General features: G+C 43.8%; 1 protein-coding gene across 1 annotated transcript; it reads right to left on the bottom strand.

Annotated features, from left to right (window-relative positions):
- Positions 1-986: 986 nt before the first annotated feature.
- NDFIP1 (Nedd4 family interacting protein 1) lies at positions 987-19713 on the bottom strand. Its single transcript, XM_029997574.1, has 8 exons — positions 19514-19713; positions 9381-9468; positions 8059-8189; positions 7047-7134; positions 6748-6872; positions 5037-5103; positions 4317-4422; positions 987-1989 (listed from the first exon to the last, which is right to left on the bottom strand). The coding sequence occupies exons 1-7, from the start codon at positions 19556-19558 to the stop codon at positions 4319-4321; spliced, it is 648 nt and encodes a 215-aa protein (XP_029853434.1). The 5' UTR covers positions 19559-19713; the 3' UTR covers positions 987-1989; positions 4317-4318.
- Between the last annotated feature and the right edge of the window lie 4829 nt (positions 19714-24542).

The raw sequence follows: 24542 nt of genomic DNA, 5'->3' as shown, positions 1-24542 counted from the left end.
GGAGCATGCTGTTTTCCACAATCAAAAGATGAAACCCGTTTCTGGGAGATTTAAGTTTGAAACCTGTCTGAACCTGCTCAGAGGTTTACAACGCTGGAAGGAGAAAACAACCTGGCTGACGAAATGCAGGCAGGAAGGCCAAAGGTATGTATTTGGTCACTGCAGATGACCACAGACCTGCCACTTACTTGGTATAAAGTGGCTGAGCTGTCACAGACCCAAAATAATTATCTGAGCTTGGAGTCAGTGTTTAACCCACGCCCAACACAAACGCGGGTTTCTTCAGACCCCGTCACCCACCCGCTTACGGCAGCACATCCCTCCCCTGGGCTCCCAGAACTGCTCTCTGAAGAGGAATGATGGAGCAATAGGTGTCTGCAGCTTCAGGCCACCGAATGAAGAGAAACAGGAATGCTAAATATTCGAGTTCTCTGAGTATACAAGACCAAATAAGGCCCAGATGCCAAGAGAGTAAACACAAGGCTGATCTACCAAGTTTGGGCAAATGTGATTCAGAGTTCCCTAATGCTACAGATTTTGCCTTGCAGGATAAACTTAATAATTCTCTCTGCGTACGCTTATTCTTGTTTAAAAAGGAAGTCTCTGTGTAACCTCCATCTATCTTTGTCAGCCCCAACTGCTTGTTTGCGAGGACTATACATTTGAGAAGTTCAGCCATGAACCAAAACCACAGACAAACCATTTCACAAAGCAGGTAAGTTATATATGTGAAAGTACAAAAAACCCGACACACCCCCAAAAGTGTATGGAATCGCCATTTCCTGACCTGCCAGGCTGGCACCAAGGATGGTCTCAGCATTTGAAAACCTGGTTACAAAAAGGAAGAGAGACACCTTGAAGTGGAGATTTGTGTTACACCTTCTATGGAAAAGTAATGAAATTCCCACAGATAATCTGCATTTGTAATCAATAACCAGGTGCAATAAAGCATTGAAACTAAATTAAACACTGCTCTACAGCAAAAATTGCTACATAAGTGACATTTATTAATGTTCTGCTATATTTACAGTTTTAACATAGTAAAACTCCAAAGTGAATTACCACTTGGCAGAAAGCACAGAAGTGCACATTAAATCTACATTTATAACGCATCATAGTCTCTGCTAACACAAATTATAAAAGCAAGAATTACAGGTATGATAGGAATTGTCTCAAAAGTCCCAAGCCAAAGGAAAAAAAAAAAAAAAAAGGCCTTTGTTTTGCAAGGTAATTTTTTATACAAAGTTGCAACGTGATCTTTCATTTTTACACTACCAATGTGTACTGTGAAAATCCCTATATAGTCCAAAAAGTAGGTAGTATGAAAGTAAAGTATACTACAACATTGAGAATATAGACTATTAAAAAATTAATACTTGTGCCACCTTCAAAAATCATACTCTCTCCCAATTACACCTCAAGAATCTGTACCGCATAGACCCATTTTTCCTTTCAGCCACAGGCAGCACAGGTGCTGTTGGATTTAAGCAGCAGAAAGGCGTGTAACCATAGCAATGCCATCGCTTCAACTTTTGAGATCATCCCTTCGGGCTGTCAGCATGACGCAGGCTGTACAGGACAGACCAGAGCCCAAACCCGCTCCCAGGATGGAGGAGGAAATAAAGCAAGCCTGTCCCCTGCTGGCTCCAGGGGCAGGGCTCATGCTACCGAAATCACTACAGAAACTACCTAGATAAGGCTTTATGAGCACGTCACAGACTCGACTGCAATAGCTTTTTCAAACATTAGCCACTAATGATTCAATGATTACAGAATTCTGCATTAATTATTAAAATTTTACACCTAGAAACAAATAGAAAGAAATGCTTCTCCTTTTTTTTTTCCAACAGTACTTTTATTTTTTTATGTATTTTAAAGCAGGTGATTATTTTTTCTTCTGCTCCAGAGTCTTGATTCACTTCCTGCAGGTGTCCTGTTGCTTCTTGAGGGAGAATTCACTAACGCAGGAAGACATTTGCCAGAAAACATCTGCCAGAGAAGGATATTGAATATTGTAACTATAGTTAGATTGTTATTTCGGATAAGAGAAGGATATAGTTCACAAAGAGTACAGGATGTCTAAAGGCTTATAAAGTATCTCAGTACACAATGACGTGACTCTAGCAAAACGCTCAGTAGTTTTGTGCATACTTTACAGTTCTGAAGAGTTAAAATTCCGTAGGGGAAAACAGGCACTAAACCAGACAATGCTCTTAGAAACACTGGCTTAAAAACATACAGGTGTATGAAATTACACTGCATTCGCACTATAAGAACAAAATTTGACTTGGTCTTTAGTTGCTGCATCCACCCAGGATGATTATGACTTTTCTATCTTTCTGTCAAGTGTTCTGGTATGAGAGAGACATCAGCTCTCATAAATCGTCTACTCCAGCCATGCTGGCCAGAACTGTTTAAACCCCAGATCCAACAGAAACCACGTGCACTTGTCACACAGCTGATGTACTCTGCTGAGATGCTGCCAAGGATAATGTCCATTACTAGCACTCGCAGGCTGAATGGTAAACACCAAGCTTTCGATTAGATTCATTTTTACCAGTTATGATTTTCTGGTTTGCACTAATTATTCCTCTCCTCCTCCCCTCCTAATTTTCTAAAAATTATCCCTGCTCTAAAATGAAAATTATCATTTACCATGCCCTTTTCATTATGCTCTGCAGAGGAAATCTCATCTTAAGAACAATAATACACTGAAAATCCAAGTCTTTTGTGGTTCCCCTGATCAGAATTTAGGATTAAAGATTTATTTTCAGGGGAAGTATCAAAGTTGTAGTATTTAGAAATTATTCTGGACATTTATCTCAATGTATCTAAAAGAGAGAGTGCTTTTTCAAAGCTCTAAAATGACCAAAAAATAAACAAATAAATAAAAATTTTAAAAAAAACCTCTACACCTCCATCCTCACAAGCAAGGTCTCTAAAATTGTCATTTCAAATTCCAAACACAGGAAAAGCCTGTGGAACAAGAAACCACACAGTTCCTTTAATAAATGAAAAAATAAGTTTCAGTAAAGAAGCAAAATCGAAAAAATTGTTCAGTGAGAATAAACGACAGATGATAAAGCTGATGCTTAAACACTCATGCTACATGACCATACAACTGGGGAAATAAACCCTCTGGTGACTCAGCAGGAATTTGAGAGGATATTACAAATCCTGGAGGAGGTCATAAACCATAACTTTGTTAAACAGAACTGAAACACTTAAATAAATTGACTGAACTATTTTTACACACTATCACCAGTGGAAAACTCAAGCTGGAAAACACTGCACAATGGTCGTTTTGTGTAGCACGTTCTCATTACAGGCTAGAAATGAAGCAGAATCTTACGCAATTTGCAGTTTCTAATAAAAGGAAAGTGCATTTGGAAAAATCAAGCCTCAGTTTTAAAATCTGAACAATTTAACGACCCCCAATTTAAAACTGGGGTTTGTTTGGTTTCTTTATACCACTGTCCCAGCTGCAATTGCTTCAACCCTGTCTTGGGGAAATCTAGCGTTATTACGATATTTCTAAAGGGAGCATCATGTTGCACTCACCATCTGGGAAGCAACCTATTACAGGATTTCCTTCCCCTCAGGGAGGGACAGTTAATGCAAGGCCATTATCTGCTGTAAGCAGGAAATTATGCTAGAAGGGTTCAACTACTTAAGCCTCCTTCTTTAAAGTCCCATTAAGGCAGCAGCAATGTTAAGGTTCGGCCTCAAAGGAAAAGACTTTTAGGCATTAAGGTTATTGAAAGACGTTCAGGCAGGACAGTATGTTCAAGTATGTGGGAGGGGTTTGTAAAGAGCAAAGGTGTGCAAGAGTTTAATTTCTTCAGGAACTTGGCAGAAAATTCAAACAGCATGCAAAATTCAGACAAATTGTTCTTTCTGGGACATGAGCCAAAGACACTGGCACAATCTTCTAACAACATTTTGTGACCTTTACTCATGTTCAGGACATACCACGTGTTTCAGGCATGTGATTTATTCTGAAAGACACACTTGCCAAATACAGTGCATTACCAAGGGGCAGAGATTTTGTTCTTACAATGAAAGTCATGGAATCTAATGAATATACAATTCCTCAAAGCAAAAACTCAGGAAGAAATGTCAAGTATTCCTCTGCTCCCCACCAAGTCAGTCTGGACTCTGTAGAAACAGGAGCTGTGTATGGGATATCAAGAACAACTGTCTTCTGCTGCCTTGTGTTCTAAAAAATATTCAGGCAAAGAAAAGTCTAGCCTAAAAGAGTCACTAAATAGAGTTAAAACCAAAACAGAACAAATTCAGGAAAGTAGAAAGTTTACCTTTAGTAAATAAAGAGAACTCTGGTTCTGGGAAGAGTGGAAAAAGTATCTGGCATCTTCCTAACCTTTGCATAATTAATAAATCCTCTGAGAAACAGCAGAAAACCTAGATGGAAGAAACACATTTGTCCAGTTAACACAGGTGTTGCTTCTTCAATTAGAGAGGGAGCAGTTCAACTCAAGTTACTAGTATGGGGGACCTAAGTCACTGCGATGCACAACAGCTGCTTAAATATAAGAATTTTTTTTTTTTTTTAATCAATTACACCTAATCTTTCAATTTCAGGCAATCTCAAAAACAAACTTCCTTAGGCAAACACAAAACTTTTGACTCCAAATGAGATCTAGTCACTTTCAAAGGAGGAAAAAGAAAAGAAAAAAAGAAAGACCACAACCCACTCTTCCATTTAAGATATAAGAACAGATACAACATCAGTTACTACGAAGACAAGCATTGTTCTCTTCTTTACTTCTTCTGGATGATAAATAGGATGCTGCCAACAAAAAATGACAACAAAAGGATAGTTTTTATGTGTACCTTTAAAACCTAGAAGGCATTCACTAAGAGGAGGAGTACTCTGAGGGTTACATTTCGGTTTTACATCTATACACACGTATTTTAATAGCCAGTAAAGCTATGCTCACAAAAGCCCTAATTGCACTTCACAGAGGTTTTAAGCGTGCATTCCCTCTTCCCCCCGCCCCCGAACAAACACTCACCTAGTACAAGGAAGACCCACCAAAGCCAATACTGGCCATCAAAGTAACCAGGAAAATAGGTGGAGAACTAAAAAAAAACAACAAAAAACCGATACAAGTTAGAGCACATGGAAGTTTCTGAACACAAACCTATTATCAGTAATTTCAGCAGTAACCAGATCAACCCCGCTGCATACACACACCAGACCAACTCTAACCAAGGGGAATGGAACAGATTCAATACCCAGCCATAAACTCTTGCAATCAGTGGAGCAGAAAGACACTACTGGGCAAATACTCCTATTTTCCCTCATGTCTTTGATGCTTATAAACCACAGTTGCAGTTTCTGAAAGGGAAGATCAGGCTTGCAGCAGTGCATCACGTTAATTACACTGTAAGGTTGGATAGCATAGCAAACAAAAGCACAGGTGAAAAAAGAAATCCCAGATCTGTGGAACCCTCTGACAAGATTTTCTATTGGGAAAATAACTGCCTATTGAATGAAAGGCACTGACACTAGTAGAGCACTGAAGTTCACCGTGTCAGTGGTAAATACAGTATAATTTTTTTGTTTTCATTCTATTCAAGTTTAGAAACCTAACAAAAAGCTAAGCTTGTTATCAGTTTAAATCAAATCCACAGTTAAGGTCACTTGTTTCTGTCACACCCCTTAATCCAGCAAACAGTTCTTAACACCATTACAAGATGACCCCAAAAATCTTAATTTTCTACAGAAAAAGCTAACAGATTCTGCATTTACAAATTATAATTCCTATCTTTTCATAGGCTCCAAATAAAGCTTTTCTGATATTTTCTCACAGTCCCTCCAAAAAATAGTTTGACTTTTTTTTTTTCCATTCCTTCCAGCATCAGCACATCTATATCCTTTTTTTTTCTCTCTCTCCCCAGAAAGATTTCTCTTTCTCCCCCTCCAAGTTTTAAAAATACTATGTCAGCCTTTCTTGCTTCTGTGAGAAGAGGTCTGTGCCCTATCTTTGCATTGAGGCTCCCATAATACAAACCAGTTCCAATCAGTCATCTCCCTCCTCTCCCTGTGTGTTCTGGTGGAGGGGAGCACAGTGGGTGTTTTAACAGCCTGGATATGCCCAGAGTTTTTATGGAAAAATCAAACAGAACTGAGAAGCATGCTTCCTCCTGATCCCCTCCTGCTTGTGCCGCAGGCATGTCGCACCAGAGGGCACCAGCGGGCTTCTCCCATCCATGAAACAAAGCAGTGGCTGCCTCTTCTTCCTCCAGCAAAGAGCAAACTTCAAACCTCTTAAGTCCCTATTTCCCTCTTCTCATCAGCTATCCCACATTTTAGATAATTTTTTTTTTTCCTCCAGAGAAGCACCTAAGGAACATCATACTGGAAACAAACATCCCTGTGCTGACAGCAGGGCTTGCTTTATCTGGATAAATGTTTTACAAAGATCAGATAATTGTTACTGCTCAACACACAAACGCAATTTGATCCAATACAGTGGCTCTGTCAAAGTGCACCATACTTGGGTGTGCAATCTTTATTCTCTTTTATTACAATAATAATTCCAGCATACAAACAGAACAGAATGATGAAAAAGCTCTGCTCTCAGTGAATAAGGGGCTCAAAATCTATTTTGTTATAAAAAGCTGAATTTATAACTAATTTTAGTACAAGTGAGATAAAAACGAGCTAAGCAAAGAGAGTACCAGTTGTCTACGTACATGGTTTTGCACTACACAACTTACCCTAACAATGAGGATCCATTTAATAAGAGACAGACCAAACCCAGAAATGGCCCCGTATCGTCCTGCAGCTGAAGTAGTCAGACAGAAAGACAGGAAAAATCCAATCCAGTTGAAGAGGAATGCCACTGAGAAAGCAGGAGAAAACCAGCAGGTCAAGCCCTCTTTATATTCCAAGGACAAAACAACATAAAAACCTTGCACACAGGTTTTTTCTTGTGCTACATAAACATAAGTGTGAAAATAACTCTAGCTATTTTGGGTGACTGCCTGAAAAAAAGTAAGTTCCACCATGTACTTACTGAAGAAAGTTAGCATGAAAATGCCATCATTTCCTATCCTCAGCTGGTCGGTGTCGTCAAAGTCATCCCGTGTCACAAAGTCGTCATCCTGCAAATCAAAGGGAGAGAAGACGTGGGTGAAATTAAGTCAGTCCAGTCCATACACCACTCCCAATTCTGCACGTGGCTCTTCAACAAAGGGCCAGCAAACTGTATAGCCCTCTAAAAGCAGTGTACAATGGAGGGATATAAAATGCTTTGTTTACATTTAAGGAAAGCCCCCCATGGGGCAGGGGGGTGGAATCCTAAATCTCAAAAGCCTACAAATACAAGCAGGAAAAATTCCTGCTTCTCACCCTGAGATGATGCAGAGCATGCAATACTAAGTCACTGGCAGTACTTCTTAATTTTTTTTTAAGATAGTCAAGATCCAGCATATTCTTCTTCTCACTGTAAAGAATTCCCCTACTCAAAAAAAAAAATTAAACTTATCATCTCAGCAAGGAATTTGGCTTCTATGAAGAAGCATAATGAGCAGTGGACATCTAATGCTAGCAGGGGTGGAGGGAGAGGCTGAAAGAGATAAGGCTGAAAAAAGCCAAAACCAAATAAAAAAATAATTATTCTGACAAAGTATCATCTGTCAGACGTTTTATCATCCTTGTATCAGCTACACTGACTCTGGAAAAGTCAACTAAGTAAGCAGCAGGAGTATGAAGGGTAGATATGCTAGATGGCTGAACAATTAATCCTAAATCTTTAAAAAAAAAAAAAAGCCCACAACAAAACAGTGACAGCACACACGGATTCAGTACCATGCCTCTGTCAGCTTGCCAAACTAATCTGAATAGCACATGCCGGCATTACTGAGATGTCTCACATCATCATAGCTGCCCAGAGGAAAATTTTAAAAAAACCAACAAAATTAGCCACAGAACTCTTGGGAGTGTGTAATATCACCACCCCAGAAAACTTAAAAAAGAAATTCTACACAAGAAATGTGAAGGACATACAGCCAGCCAAGCATACTCACTCTTCCAGGAACCAAGGGAATTGTGGCTTCAGCCTTGGTTCTCTCTGCCTCATCATAACTAGGCAGTGTTGTGGCCACGTTGTAAGATGGAGGCTTAGGAAATCCTGACTCATCCTTGTAGTCAAAATAAGCTGCAAAAAAAAAGTTATATGGAACATAACTTGTCAGTTCCTTAAGAACACCGTGTTGGGAATGAGAAGCGTTTCAGATGACTTCAAAAGACCCCAACAGCCCAGACTGTTGAAGCCTACCCCTCCTGTCCCTTCCCCACCCTTCTAGCCTCTTGCCATCCCAAAACGGAAAGTAAAAAACACAGGAGCACCTTATCTAACATAGAGTAATAGGCAGAGCACTACTTTAACATGCCTGGTTGTATTTATTTTTAAAACAATGATACATGCTGTGTCCCTCCTGACTTCAATAAACAGTAGTAGTCATATTTTCAAATCCGAGGGGTTTGAGTGAGTCAAAGAAGGATCACTGCAAGCCCTGGGCCACTCGTGACCAATTTTTCCAGAGAGAGACTCCAGATTGTTTTCTGATGGAGGGGAAAGGGATTGGAACAAAAAAAATCAAACATAGCATTTATGAGCCCCAGTCGCTGAGATGCACTTAAGGAACCAGAACTAATGGGACATCTTTACAGTTAGCGTGCCAAGGCAGGACACTCAATAGGCAGCTTGAGAAACACAACATTCAAACTTCTATCCAAGGCTGGCTGGCTGTTTGAGAGACTGACAGTATGTTGTTGCATTTGATTCACAAATCTTATTCAAACAGTTGACTATGAAAGTTCTGGAGGGGAAAAAAATGAGAAGATTTACCTAAGCCAAAATACTCTGATACATAACCAACACAAAACAAGCTGGTTTGCTAAAAGGTATTAGCGACATGACAGTATGATGATTCAGAAGAAGTATAATCCTTATGACCAAGTCCTTAGTTACTGAAAACTGCAGGAAGAGTGAATTCTTTAATCCCTTTTAAGTAATGCGTCTTTTTTGGAAGGAGCACAGCATCATCCAAATGCCAAATAATGAGAGGGTAACCACAAATCCTCATAGCCCTTTGATTTTAAATTGTCTTCAATCTACTGAGAACACTGTGAAATGTAACTTGAACACCACTTGATGGGATGACATCAGATGAACGTAGCCAAAATGCATCTTCTAAACCACAAGTAACAATAGTGTCTCTGGATCAATTCTGATCCTTTGCAGCCTTAGTAAGGATGCTGCAATGCCATCCATCAATAAGAACAATTAAGGAGGTAAGAAAGAACAAGAGAGCAAACCTAGCTACTTCCTTTCGGTTAAATTTACCTGTATTCTCTGCAGAAATGCTGCTGTAAGGTGGAGGGGCATCATTCACCACTGGTGCAGTCTCGCCTGGCTCCTCTTCATTCTGCAACTGAACAGACCCCCACACAAGAGAGGTTAACAGGGTTTCTCGAGTTCTGTGAAATTACCTCTGTAGTTTTGACTGCATATGGCAGACTCTTCTGGAAGAAGACGGTTCCTCAGCATCATGGGGCATGCAAGCAGTTGCTCTGCTTCATATCAAAGTACTCCCACTTGAAATGATCAATATGACACCTCAGTTTTAATGTGCTTTTAAATCGTATCCTCACACATCTGGACTTTGACAAGGCACAGCATACCTCTTTTCAGTATCTTTCCATTTCCCTGGCACTTCCTCAGATTCCTCAGCTCACACTGCTTAGGAGCTGCAGTTGCATCTGTTTCAGTCGAGGAAATATCAGGAGATACCCAACAAAGACTCCATTGCTGCCTGTGGCTTTGCTAAGGAAGGGGTTTTTTTCATGGATACATTACATAATGATAGATGTAAGTATGGATCTTGCCATTTCCCTTCAACCTTTCACACTGCATGACTGAAAAGGAGACAGTTTATTTTGTGCACAGTGCTTCCCACAGGCTCTGTATAAATAACCATACAGCTTACCAAATATACAGTGTCGCTTGCATGAAGCAGGTATGCAAATACAGGCTTTGATCAGCGAAGCTAGCAATACCAGGCCAGAAGCATTCAAAGCAGAATGTACCAGAAAGGAATTTACAAATCAGCTGCCAATTAATTTTTTTTCTTCTTTCCATTTCTCATCATCTCATCAACAAAGAAATTGAGTTTTGATGCAGAAAGACAACTCATTTCAAAAAAGCACCTTGGGACTGAACCACTGGCTTGAACAGAGAGGTACTACCCTCTTCTGTAATCAACACAAAACAGCAGCAACCCTGCAACTTCTTCCTTAACATCTTCTTGAACTATCCCTTCTGCACAGCCCTGCTAATACTCTTGAAGCCATGCATGATATTTTACTTTCTTTGCTTTGGAGAGACATGTTGCTGTTCAAGTCCGTCCCAAGCATTTGATGCAGGGGGTGGGAATATGTTCTTATTTTACTTGTATGCATTATCAAGGGAAAAAAGAAAACCAAACCAAAACCAAATCAACGCACACTTCTAAATGAAGGTCTTGTTTTATACGTAACTGTTCTGTGCCTTGTGTTTTCATTCCTTTTGCTGCCTAAGATCAAAGGTCAGACGACATCTGTGTCCTCTGTGAAAGTCAAAGCCAAAACTTCTTCAGATGTTTGAAGTGCAATTCATTGGATGTTTGCATCCAAACCACAGCTGCATGTCTGAACTGTGAGACATCCGAGTCCTACAAGCTTGCTGAGAAGTGCACGGATTGTGTCATTTTCTCTGCCATTAACTGGACAGCCGCACACCTCCATCAGCTGCACAACCACGAGCACGCACAGAACGAGTCATTGCAACTCGGTGGTTCATTGCACTGCGGCCAGACACAATGTCCCTGCTGGCTTTCCACCTCCTCCCCGTGGAGGCTGCCATCCTCCCCAGCCTGCCGGCACAGCTGGTGTGTCATAGCTCCCTACGCCAGTTATGTCAAAAAGATTTTAAACACATCTGCTGTTAAAGGAGTTTAACCTAGTAAGGCTTAAATGACTTGGGTTAGCAGGTGATGATGACACAAGCAGTTCTGCTGGCAGGTCCAAGGGGTCGGCCATGAGGGGGAAAGGGAAGAAACAACACTGGGAAACAGTGGAAAAAATTCAGCAGCACTATCACCTACTCCAGCTGTACCAAAACAACAGAACATCACAGCCCTGCACTCTGTTTCACTGTCAGATGAAGCTCACCTTGCTACTCTAACAGCAGCCTCCATCCTCTCCCCATTAACATTTTCTGAACAGGAGAGGTGGAAAAAAAAGAAAAAAAGAGGGAGCTGGTCAGCACCAAGCTTTCTGGATAAGGACTCCCCACATGGCACAAAACTGAACCACTTCCTTGAAGAAGAAGTGATCCAGATGAAAATTTAATCCATATTACACCAAGAGCACTTCCTAGCACAGATGCTGTGGCTGTCAGCAGGAGACACCTAAAATGCTGGTCCCTGGCCAGATGCAAACCCACACCAAATCAACCCCTTTCTGCGTCCCAGGAGTGAGGCCGTGGGGTACACAGGGTGGAGGTGGCAGGTACCTGCCTCGATGCCTGCAGCTTTAATTAGCCTCAGGGCACCAAGCAATTAACACGATAAACTGCAGCGACTCCCACAACAGCAATGCATCTTCATCATTTTCAAACCAGCTAACTCAGCGTGAGCCCTTACCAAGAAACAAAAATGCCTTATTTTATAAACCCCATGGAGTTCAGTCATTGGAAGAAAATGCAAACTAACTTGTGAAGTAATTGCCTATTAAAATAAGCTTTAAAAAGAAAAAAAAAAAAAAAAAAAAAAGAGCACTGCTGCAGAAATTCAAGAGCAGTCTGCACACAGCATGAGAGAGGCAACCTAAGGGATAATCCAGTAAAATGCAGAGTCAAACTAGTTGATTTAGTCTCTCCCAGCTCTGTAGTCTATGAATTCTCAGAAAATGCTCCACCATGCTTATTTTCAGTCTATCCATGAAAATTCAATACTTCTCCCCTTTTTGTCTTCTGCCTATGCAGGACCCAGTCTATTAACGAAGGAGGAAAGGCTCGGACACACTAGGGACACTCCGGATACCGCATGCCCTGCACTACCAGCTCGCCTAGTGAGGGGGTGGCAGAAATTAAAACCCTAATGTTTGTAAGAAAGAAGACATATACAACCTAAAAGTACAATCACCAAGGAGGGGGAAGGAAAGCACTAGATGTGACAACACTGGAAGAGATGAAACAAAAGAGGACACAGATAGTTAAGTGTAATATTAATTCTTACCACCGGAAAGCTTACAAGGTTCTTCTTTCAATGGTAAAGAGAAATACATATTCTTACAACTACCTCGTGTGGGAGAAAGCAAGCTGAACTTACTGCTGGCTTCAAACCATTACAATTCAGGTAATGACACAAAAAATGCAGTTACTTTTTAAAGTTGAGCTAGAGGCTGTAGGAGGTATACAGATATAGAAAACAGATTTTTCCTCTAATGGACAAGGTACACAAATACCTTCCAGCCTTTTTAATGATTCCAGGCATCTAAAATTCAACTAAGTGCTTATTAGCAAAGCAGTAAGGGTTCATGTGACAGGAAGAATGAGTCATCAGCCCTTGCAGGGCCCAGCTCCCTGCACTGTGCAGCACTGGCCCTGCGTGTTCCATCTGCCCTGTGCAGTGCCAGGTACGCACAGCGAGGAAGGCTACGCACAGTGAGGAAGGCTGCACTGCTCGGGTTTGCAGGCAATTCCCCCTTGGGCCACTGCTGAGAGTCTTCAGAACCCAGAGAACCTGATAAAAGCAGTGTTTGGCTGAAGTCTATTTTGCTGAGGCTGTGCGGTATTCTTTCTTTGAGTCACTGATGGATTTTAGCTTTTAAAGCATGACTCTCGTTTTTGTGGCATTAAAAAATAGTCTTTACAGCAATGCATAGTTATTAAAACAAAACTTTGGCTGTGCTTTTTTCACCGGATTGCTAAAACAACAGAAAGTTGCCTGATAGAACAGGACAAGACCCAGGGACATTTATTTTCCCAAAAACACCATCAGAAGCTTGGCTCTGAGCAAGACATCGCCTCTGCCACTTCCCCTGCTTGAGACATATGACATGTAAATACACACAGCACAGTAGCATTAAAGCTCGAAACTTACAAAATGGTTTGAAATATTTCCATATAAACTTTGAAGAAAGCATTTCCAATAAATGTATTTGTTAACTCTTCCAAATTTTCTAAACTTAGCACATGGGCTGCTGACACAGTTTTGGATCTTTTTTTTAACCTCCCCTTACCCCAAGTCCTTAGGCTGAATGCAAATATTCTTTACACTAAATCAGCATTACTACAAGCTCCGCCTTAGCAATATATCACCAGTAATATATTAAACTCAGCCATATATCATCAATGTTTACTGCATTTCAGTTCTTTTTTTTATGTTCTGGCATGCAAGGTAGAACTGCACAGAAATCCTACAGAGGAATTCTAGGATGAAGACAACCCTCATCAGATCACATTTTTGTTGTTACTATGGTTTCTCTGAGATTTCAAAAAGGCAGATATTTAGGCTAATGACAGAAAGAGAATCAATATTTTTTTAAAAGGTGATAGGATTGATGTTTTTCAGAACAATGAAATCATAACATTTGCAAGCCAAATGTTGAAAAAAAAAAAAAAAAAAGTGTATCACTACAAAATTTGAGAGTACTCCAGCAAGACAACAACCTGCCCACAAAAAGGTTATACTTTATTCCCATTGCAACACCCCCTAACTTTTCTCCTTCCATACCTCTGGCCTTTTGGAAGCAAGTGGAAGTTGCTGCCAGCTCTGAAGGAGAAAATTGTTTTTATTGACTTACACTTCACTTTAAACGTACCCTGATTTGAAATCTTGACTTTTGCCCAATGCTGTTGCAGATTCCTAAAACTTAATATCAGCTTATTAATCAGCACGAATAATGACAAGCTATTAGACAAGTCAACCCACGTGCATCAGCCCTCTCCTTGATGAGCAAATAACTGTTTTCTCCCATAGGCACTTCCAGTTCATTTAACCGAAGGAGAATGACAGCCCCGAACAGTGCGTCTACCCCAGCTACCTGCGCTCAGGCACGGCACGGTGTGTGCTGTGCGGCTCGTAGGTGACACGCTTGGCAGTTGCGCTGTCTAAGCAAACCCTCCCCTGCCTTCCCCCTGCACCGGGAGATGCTGATGCTCCTGCCCAAGCCTTGCGCTGGGAAACTGATTCTCCCCAGGGCCCTGGGCACAGCCCAGCTCTGGGGAGCGACCTCCCGAGGTCTCTGCCAACCTGAGCTACTCTTCATTTTAATAAAGGGCTGAAAACTGTGCCTCCACTCCCCCTCCCCAAAAATGTGGTGGGGTTTTTTTTTGCAGCTGGACCAGCTCCCTCCCACGCAGCGAGCACACATCTGCACCCACACGGCGGGAGGCACTGGGCAAGGACCAGACACCAGTGGGAGCATCCGCCTGAAGGGTACGTTTGCAATGACCCTCCCAGCTACCAAGGTAAAAACACAAATCAAAACGTATTTTATGTCCATCAAAACACAGCTTGTGCTCACGAGGATGTTGTTCTTCACTGACTCACTGCAGTTAAGGGCCTGACAACACGGAAATACACCTCAGTCCTGGGAAACACGCTGATCTAATTCCCTCACCTCTGTTCAAACGGGGACTTATACTGGTCTGGCTAGGCTGCAAACAAGCACGTTGGCCAGCACAAACCTGTGCCTAGACTGTCCTTGGATTTGAGCATTCAATACGGAAGAAGTAGGTTTTAATCTTAGATAGCTGTAATTAAATTTCATACACTTACCAAAGCATAAGGCCTTACCATAATATTTAGGATCAGATTAATGTTTTTCTGGACATTAAGATATCACAGAAAGAATTCTGAATCTTTTAAGCATTTTAAAATATTTTTTTTAATTGGCATAGGAAGAATGTTAAGTATCTTCAATGAAAAAAAAATCCCATTGTGCCACCATACATCAAATTTGGGTATTTCACAAGAGGAGGCAGAAACAGAATTAATAGATACACCTTAATATTGAATTTTTATTATTAGTCCCAATGACGAAGAATAAGAATTCACACACACAGAGAAGTTTTCCTATTTGCTTTCAGTATGGCTACTCTTAAAATGCGATGCCAAGCCCATATAAAGAGGTGCCACATCTGTGAGCCACTTAACAACCTGAAAGCCTGAGGGACTGTTCCTACATCTGCTTCCCAGATGGGATTTCAGAGCCCCGCTGAATTTTAGTGATGAGAGAAAAGTCACCAAAGAAGCCCAACTAAGAGTCCAACACAATCCTGATATCCGAGAGAGTATTTTACTAAAAAGTTTGTACGCAAGGCTATTTTCTCATGTTAGAAAGGGTATGTGATGATACTGAACTACTACTGTTTCACTGTCTTCCCCAAGTCCTTCGAGTTTTAGAGATGGAATATATTTTAATTCTGTAACTACTTTTCCACTTTGAATCACTAAAACCTTGCAAAATCACCTGACAGGCACTGATGCCTACAGAAGCAGGTGTTTCAGAACAGAACAGTGAGACTCTAGTCACCTGAACACAGACTGGGCTGGACATCGGGCAGCATCAGACAAAGCGTGTGGCCCCCATCAGCTGCAGCAGAACCTAAGAGTGGCGGCTGTGCAAGAAATGTGATTTTACTCTGCAACTTTCTTTTAAATCTTTATTGGTTTTATGTCAATGGACATCTCCTATTCTACTTGTCTGAATACAAAAAAGAATAAAAACAATGTGAAAACAACCTACCCTACAAATTTCCTTACCGTTCTTATCAGTTGCCTGTATCTTTAGCAAGCACATGTTCTGCACACTACCTCACCAAGGAAACAAACAGCCACTGACATCACTAATTCTAACTGCTGACATTAAAATATTTGGTATATTCTCACCTTTTAGTATCAATCTGCATGCCCATTTCAACTGAAAAATTAAATATGAGCTTAAGGTAAACACAAGGTAGCAACTGACATCTGCCTCCCTGTTTCATTCCAGCCTTCCCAGATACTAAGTAAGCATTGTGGTCCTTCATGGATTTAAACTGTATTCAGATTCTATCTTCAGCAATATATTTCTTCTACAGTTTCACTGAAAGAAAACCAAGCAAATGGAAAAGCCTTTCTTCCTTACGTTTCCCATAGACACCTCCCCTTACGAAATGATTCATGATCCATGTAAGCCTTCAACAAGTGGAACAGGAAGAAATATCACTTAAAAAGCAATGCGTCCTCATTATTTAAGACACCCACCATTTTCCAGGTGGGTTTAGATTACTCATATACATCACATATATTTTCAAATGGTTCAAGTAAAAAGCATGCCTCTGTTAACGCACAGTGTAAATAAACCTATTAAAAGCCTGGCTATTTTTTCCAGAACGGAGGCTAGTTTCTATTCTAAGGTCAAAACACAGTTCTGTCACTGAACTCACAATCCAGGGGTTATGCTCAAAAGGCTTTAAGCCACCTAATCCTAACAACATCCCTGTGTAACTTACCCAAAGGCAGGTCTAAGTAACAACAGCCTCCCAGTGTCCCTTTTTGGTACACAGCACCGCCCAGAATGATGATACCAGGGCGTGCTGCAGCCTTCCTTCCTCCCAAACATCTCCCATTCCCACCTCCAACAAGCACAGCCCCGTGTCACCCGGCCTGCAGAGCAGGAACTGAAACCAGCAGTCTGCCCTGGTCACCCTTGCCCGGCTCCCGCTCGCCACCCCAGCCTGTGCTCCCAACAGAAAGGGGCCAGGGGAAGCTGAGATCCTTTCTCTGGAGTTTTAGCTTTTTTTCTTCATCGAGCTGCACTTCCTCAGCATATTAGATCAGACACCACATCATCCAAAGCCGTCATCACAGGCTATTTTTTTTAATCACATTATCTAATGCCTGAGCAAAGCACAAGGACTAGAAAGTTAGCTTTAGAAAATAAATCACATGCCACTGAACACCCCTTCAACAGTGCACATATTGGTGAACGGACACAGGTTGTGAGTTTGCACAGCTCCCCCCCCCTCCCATCCCCCATCTGCAGGGCAGCATGGGCTGAGGAACAGGGTGGAAGGAGAAACACAGAGGTTTCAAACTCAGTTACCGATTTCTGTTGTCCTCAGATCACCCTCATTAACTATCACCTTTTTTTCTGAAAGTACACACGCTCAGGGAATCCTACAAATATTTTACACGTTCAAATCGTGCCCACACCTCAGCAGTGCTGCTCCTACACACAGGTCAACACACTGCTAACACCTCCCGGAGCAGGGGTTACACGACCCTGGCATTCTTGGACAGTATATCACACTTAGCTGTACAGGAACCGCCCAGTTATGTGACAAACTCCACTAACGCATTACTCCCCCCTCAAATTATCAAGTTTTATAATTCTCAGTTCTCCTTCACTGCCTCATAATCCAATAACTTAAAAGATAAAATGAGCTTGTTCTGAATTTCTACAGGCAACCTGCACTCACTGTATTCAGCTCTAGCCTTTACGGTTATCAATTCACTACAAGTCTTTCTTCATTGGCACATGGTAGGTTCATTAAATGTACATTCATACACACACTACGTTTCAATGTATGGAAAAGAAATTGACACATTCTATGCCAGAGAGACTCTCCCACCCTCTCATCTCCTCTTAATCTAAATACCAACTCTGCATCTTTAGTTTCACAGCTTGCAGGGTTTTTTGGAGCAACAGAAGCATTAGGAGCCAGTTCAGCAATAACATGCTTTACAATACAAATACCAGGGTTCTGGCAGAGGGCGAGGAAAAAAAAAGCATTTTCTAAGCAACTACACAAAAGTAAATATATTTATGCCTGACTTTCTGATTCTGCACTCCAGTTACACCAGTTGTTTCACCGAGCCTCCATTATCTGTTTGTCTTTAGCAGTATAAATCCTTTGGGGCACAGCCTGCCTCCCTAATCTCTGCAGTACCACGCAGAGTTATGCTCTACAGCAACAGCGGTGTCTGCTACGTGTCTGTTGGATGTGTTAGCAGGATCTGGCGAAATGACAGCTTTACACATTTCTCTTTAAGGAAACCAGGACTGTGCTTATCGGTCAGGTAGAGAGTCACTGAAAAGCAACGCAATAGCGTCCTTCCGCACGTTTTGTCACCTATCTCCACGGGCTCAAGGCGATGAGACAGGAAGCTAGATCCCTTTGTAAACGACATTTGTGAAGACGTTTGTTGGGGTCAACACCAATGGCAGGACTCTGATGGGAAAGGCAATTAACAAAAAGGCCTGGTTATTTGTACCTATTATTTCCAAGAACAACAAAAAAGAGATCTGTCTTTGTAAGGGAGCACATCTGTTTTGCAGAGAACAACAACAACAAAAAAAGCCTAAGTTTTACTTAGCTTTTACATTTCTAGTATGTAAAAACCAGAGCCCTCCAACTGTCATGCTGAGACTAATATTCTATCCCACTGGGAAGGTGCATCTCATATTCTGAAGAGAGCAAGCCGACCCACGCTGAAAATGCTACCAAGGCAAAGCCATACCACAGAGATTTCTCGCAAGAACCTCGGTTAAGCAGGAGAGACCTGTGTACTGTTTTGCAGGATTTCTGCCTTACTTTAAGTAACGAAGTCGCCACGTCTGCAGGTCAGGAACACGCGCCAGCAGGAGCCGGGTCACACAGCCCGGCCCAACCGACCCCAAACCTTTTCTGCGAGGCTGATACTCCTGACAAAACACGTCCTCTCCTTCAGGAGGCAGGGAAGGAAGAGCAACCCCAAATTTACGAGGGAGCTCGTTAAGGACAGTCTCTGGCCTACGGGGGTTTCAAGCTGAGCCAGAGGGAACCATGCGTAAAAGATGAAATAAAGTTAAGGGTCATCTCAAGACGACGCGGAACAAGTTCTCTCCTCGGGAGAGTCCAAGCAAAGTTCGCTGACCTGCTGGCTGGAACCCAGAGGCCGCGGAGCGTCTCTGCAGCATCGCGGCGGGGGTCGGAGAGGAACACGACCCTGCGGGGACAGCACCCTGCGCGCAAGGTCGCTCCGGCCCCCCCCCGCCCGGCGCTCCACGCCGAGGCCGGCCCCGGGAGCGGGCAGACACCGGGCCCCGGGGGAGATGCCTGGGGCAGCGCGGCCCCGGCGGGGAACCGCTCCCCAGCCGCCGGCCCGGCCCGGCCCGGCCCGGCCCACCGCGCCCCGGCTGGCAGCCGAGGCCTCCGCCCCGGAGATCCGCGGGCCCGGTCACCGCCCCGCTCTCCCCGCAGCGGGACAGCGGGCCGCCGCGCCCGCAGGCCCGGCCCAGGCCCAGGCCCGCCCGCCCGCCGCTCCGGGAGACGCCCCGGCCTCGGGCCAGGGCTGAGGCGCCGCCCGGCTCCCGGGGCCCCGTCCTCCCCGGCGCGGCCTACGGAGCCGCGGCGCTCGCGTTACCCACCGCCGCCCGCCGTCCCTCCCTCCCTCCCTCCCTCACCTGCTGGTACCGGCCGCTGCTGGGCTCGGCGGCCGCGGCCGCCATGGCGCTCGGAGCGGGGCGGGGAGGGGGGGGGCTCGGCGGCGGCGGCGCTGCCCGGCCGCCTCCCGACGGGCGCTGCGGAGGCGGAGGCGGCGGCAGCAGCAGCAGCCGGGTCGCTCCTCGCTGCGGGCTCCGCTCCCGCCCCTCCGCCCGTCACGCTCGGTCGCGCCCGCCTCCCGCTCCGCCCGCGGGGACGGGCCAAGGGCCGCGGCCGGCGGTGGCGGCGAGAGCCGGCCCGGGGGCTGAGGGCAACGCTGGACGGTGGGGTGACCCCGGGCCGGCTCCGCTCAGCGCCCGGAGGGCGACCAAACGCAGCGCCGGAGCCGGCCGGCTGTGCCCAGCTCCGGGGCGAGAGGAGAGCCGGTGCCTGCGGGCCGGCAGGAGGTTCCCCGGCAGTTTGTGGGAGCTGCAGAAGTAACCCCACAAGCTGCGCGCGCTACGTGTGCTCTGTGTTATGAAACTTCACGAGTAATTAATTATTCGGAGTGAAAGCTTCCATAGAAAGTGTTAAAGAAACCCAGGCAGGCAGAATATGGATGCAAACGCGTGTCAAAAAACAACGCCACCTCAGCGAGGACCCGCCGGGGCCAGCACCCACAGAAACCGGCATCGTCCTGAGCCGCGCCAACCTAGCCTTGGTCACGTACACCCATCGCCTGTCGTCACCACCACCACCACCACGTCGTCTTCGTGCCGGCACGTGCCCGCGGCGCCGGCAGAGAAGAGGGCCGTGACGTGCTGCGCCGCAGCTGAAGCAAACACGAGACGTTGGCCAGCTCCTCCGAAACTGCCGTCAGATCCTTCATATCCACATAAAGCAGATGGCGTCGCAGATTTGAAATCTCATTCCAAAAGAAGCACGCGTAGGAAACCTACGCAGAGAGATAGAAGTTTGTTTATTCAGAGAGCTTTTGCATGGAATGTTACGTTGGTTGAGAGACTTTCCAGCCTGCATAATCTTTATTTTCGACGTGCGCAGTTCAGCTATAGTCAGGCTTGTACAAAACTACCCACATCAATCCCTAAGGTTGATGAGACTTACATATATCAGCTTTAGGATGAGAAAGGCTGAATCAGCCCTGCTGGGATTCCAAGCTGCAAATCCAGAGAGTCGCAAGAGTTTAAACCTGAGGGCATGGTTTTGAACTGCATACTCAGTCATAAATACATGCCTTAATGCTCATTATTCAGTAGCATAATCAGGTTGGATTTTTTTTTTCTGTATTCTGTTTTTGCAGTAGTAGGTATTTCACCCATGTCTTGGCGAGATGAATGAACATCACAGTTCTCATGTTGAAGGAGAGGCGGGAGTGGTAAAGGATTTTAGACAGGAATAACCTCAGAGAGTGAGAAATGCCAGAGACACAAGGAGAATGCAGGTTCCTTGCAACACAGATACCTTTGAAGGGGCTGGAGTGAGAGCTGCAGGCACTGACAGACTCCCTGGTTTCACCTCTCCACAAGATTCACAATTTGCACTAAGAATCTCTCTCCAGTAAGAAGCTGTCCTGATGACAGGCACAGATTTACTTGCCATTGAGGTGGGATTATACCCTAAGTAAGGCTATAGCCACAGTGGTAATTAGCTGTACACTGATTGACTTGGACATTGTAGAGACTAAAATAAGAAGCAACCTGTACATGTCCTCAGAAAAGATGCTGGAATGTATCCTGAAGAAATGGTGAAACAGTTTGTATCGATTGCCAGCTGGAGGCAAATCACTGCCTAATTAGGCCATCTAGTCCGAGCAAGACTCATTCAGGAGGGGTAATGGCAATATCTTCCAGCTGCTTTCTATGTATTTATTTTATTTTCTTAGGTGGGGAAGCTCTGTAGAAAGATGATGCTGTGGTTACAGCGCATGACTGGTTCTGCTTTCATTTCCCACGAGGTTTTAGGCGAATCACTTCATGCCTCTGTGTTTTTTGACTTTTCCTCCAGTGCAAAATGTCTTTTCTCCCAAGAGATGTTCTGAAGCTTGAAGTCATTGCTTTTTAGTGACTTCCGCAGGGGATGTGCTGTGAAAGTATTTGAAAGTAATTGGAAGTATTACAGAATTGCAGTACAGTGAGTCTTCTGAAATCCTAGCGCCGTACAAGTGTTTCTTTAATTATTGTGTATGACAGAGCAATAAAGGGAACACTTTTAATCTACACTTTGTAATAAATATTGAGCTCTAAAAGCTAAATAATAAACCTCAAAGGCAGGGTGTTTTAAAGCTAGAGTAGTAAGAAATAAGCAGGACATTTAAACTAGATCTTTCTTAGTGATAAATGACCCAATTAAGAAAAAAGCAAAGACAAAATGTTCATGCGAGCTAGTGGGTCAAATTGTACCTCTGAATCTCTCTGGTTTAATAGCTTAATCATATGCAAGCAGGCTGCAACTGGCAGGTTAAGAAAAAGTAAAAGTAACAGTGAAGAGTTGTTCATTAAAAGGATGGATTATCCACCCGTTTGCAATGCTGGGCTCAAGGAAGACGGAAACGTTATTATGACTCCGATCCAAAGACCGCTGGTATCAACAGAAATTTCACCGTGCTGCCCACAAAACCTCGATGGAGTGCCGTCAGCCTGGCTGGGAGCTGAGCTGCTGCTGTCCGCTTTGTTCCTTCGTTCCCAGTAGCTGTGTGTAGTGTTCACTGGTTGTCAGTACATTTACATGCTTATTGAAAAAAAATTTTTGTCATCAACTATAAATAATGAAGTGAGCAGTATTCCTGTGCCCCTAGAGGCATACATACTTAATATGCAAGAAATGGAATCATAGGGTTTGAATATACATATATGTCATGCCTTGTTTTCACACTGTGGAATAACATCTTGAATTATAGTTGTATAATTAGGCTGAAGAGATCTGTTAAGGATTAATAAATGCTGTGTAACAGATGTTCCTCCCCAAAACATCATGAAAGACTTCTGCAACTGTGAAAATGTAAAGACAGGACAAGAAGCAGGAGATGGGTCTCTCATATGTAATTAACTTTGATATAGCTGTCAATTGTTTCTAGCAATCTACTGATATGAAATTAATTTTACTTTGAGACACCACTATATACCTTGATGCTCTTCAGTTTCTTAATATTTTGCACTCAGTACCATGTTGTGTTCGAATATTCTTTTAGCTTTTTGCCAGTTCAGAGCTTTATTGACAGAGTACAGTATTCTCATCCCAAGTTAGTTTAAAACCATGTTACTGATGTATCTACAGTAGGTCAGGGCCTGACTGGGTCTTTCTGGTTTTGCTGCCTCTTCAGAGAAACAGAATCAGCATGCAAGCGCACACCCCAGCTGTTTCACAGGCAGCACGGCTTCACACCAGGATGTGTCTGCCTTTGTGCTGCCCAGTCAAACGTGCTCTGACACGGTCTCTAAAAGCACCTGGGGGCCCCTGGCCTGAAGAAGCCCCATGACAGCCCCTGGGCCAAGCAAGTTGCACCATACCTCATCCAACCTCGGCAGACGGCAGGTTCCCCGGCACAGCAGATGCAGGCGTGGATCTCTGTACGCAGCTTTGAACATGCACGCAGCTGCAATTTTCCGTGACTGTTTGTTGTAATAACAAAAGCTGCTCAGTCGTGTCAGGTCTGCTGTAACGACGAGTACCTACACAGAGAGCACAACCGCACATGCTCTTACAGCCCAAGCAGAGCTATTCGTAAGCAGTGCCTCATTTAGTGGTGCAGAAAATTACGCCCCAATAAGCCACGAGTATTGTAAGAAAGGGGAATGAAGATAGCAGCAGCAGTGAGATGGAAGACTTTCCCAACGAGACTTCTGAAATTCAACAGCAGAACTGAGGTTCAGATACTGGATGAAGCCGAATTTGTGCTGACTGTGAGCAGGGCAAGGCAGACAGCTGAGCGCCGAATCGCCTTCGTCTAGCACAGCCAACTCTGAGCCTGACTTTTGGAGCCCTAACTCACTGATTTCACCAGTGATCTTTGTCGCTCCATGATTTCTTCAGCCTACTGGAGAAATCACCATTAGCTAATGGTTAATTTAATCTTGCTATCCAGATTAAATCCCTTACTGCACAGACTAGCAATTTTTAACCTGGTGAGGAGTGAAGCTCTGCCAGCTTTCCCATGGGACCCTCGTCTGCAAAAATGGGAAGGGACTGGCATGTGCACTCTCCAGTGCTGCCTGCTCATGCACCACCCTAGCGCGTCAGCTTTCTGTGACCCCCCCAACCAACTCCTAACTGGGAGTTGGGTGCTGCTGGGAGAGCTAACCAGTGAGTGGGGCTTGCAGAAAAGAGCAGCTCACCTCCAGCTCTATCCAACACGGAATCTTGTTTCTCCTTTTCTTATAAATAGTGTTGACAAGGTAAGTGTAACATGCTGGAGCAGGAAGAGGTGACAGATGGTGGATATTAAAAAGGCTCTTTACTGACAGGATTTGGAGAGAGGGTCCTTTATGGAGATAATTTTTTAATTGTTTCTTTTTTTAGGAGAAAAATCCTAGTGCTCCCAAGCAGTTCCCGGTAGCAAAAGCCCTGGTCTCTGAGCGCTGTTGACTCTAATCACTTCAACACAGAGAAAAAGAAAATGCTGTGCTTGTTAGAACTCCTTGGTTAAACTTCAACTTCTGCAGAGAAGTGTTTGTTTCCTTCCATCTGCTGCCTTTGCAAGGAAGGAAAATCAGCCTGTTCAGATACCAGGAAGTTCTTCAACATTTGAACAGCTAGCTGTAAATGCAGAAACAATAACATGCATAAATTATCATACCTAAAAATACCCTGCATGCTAATCACACATATAACCCAGGCCTGGAGCAATTCCTAAGTAACGTAGGACTGTGTAAAGTATGCAGATACACGGGATGTGGGCAGAACGGGGCAGCTGTGGCGGCAGATGCACGTGCCTGGCTCTCTTGCATCATTGTAGTTTTTTCATCTCATCAAAACATGTTTTGCTTTTACTGGGAGCTGCCAGCTGCCTCCTACGTCTTTGTGCACCGTATCTGCCAAAGCCACTTGCACAGG

The sequence above is a fragment of the Aquila chrysaetos genome, chromosome 22 (assembly GCF_900496995.4).
Source record: "Aquila chrysaetos chrysaetos chromosome 22, bAquChr1.4, whole genome shotgun sequence".
Classification (NCBI taxonomy): domain Eukaryota; kingdom Metazoa; phylum Chordata; class Aves; order Accipitriformes; family Accipitridae; genus Aquila; species Aquila chrysaetos.
This window is presented reverse-complemented; position numbering and strand designations above follow the sequence as displayed.

Excerpts from the sequence above, each read along its gene's own strand:
- NDFIP1 (XM_029997574.1), bottom strand. The coding sequence starts at position 19,558 with ATGGCGGCCGCGGCCGCCGAGCCCAGCAGCGGCCGGTACCAGCAG. Across the intron at positions 5,104-6,747 it reads AATGGATCCTCATTGTTAGG|TTCTCCACCTATTTTCCTGG; the intron begins GTAAGTTGTGTA and ends GTTTTTTTTTAG. Across the intron at positions 4,423-5,036 it reads GTGGGTCTTCCTTGTACTAG|GTTTTCTGCTGTTTCTCAGA; the intron begins GTGAGTGTTTGT and ends TCTTCCATCTAG.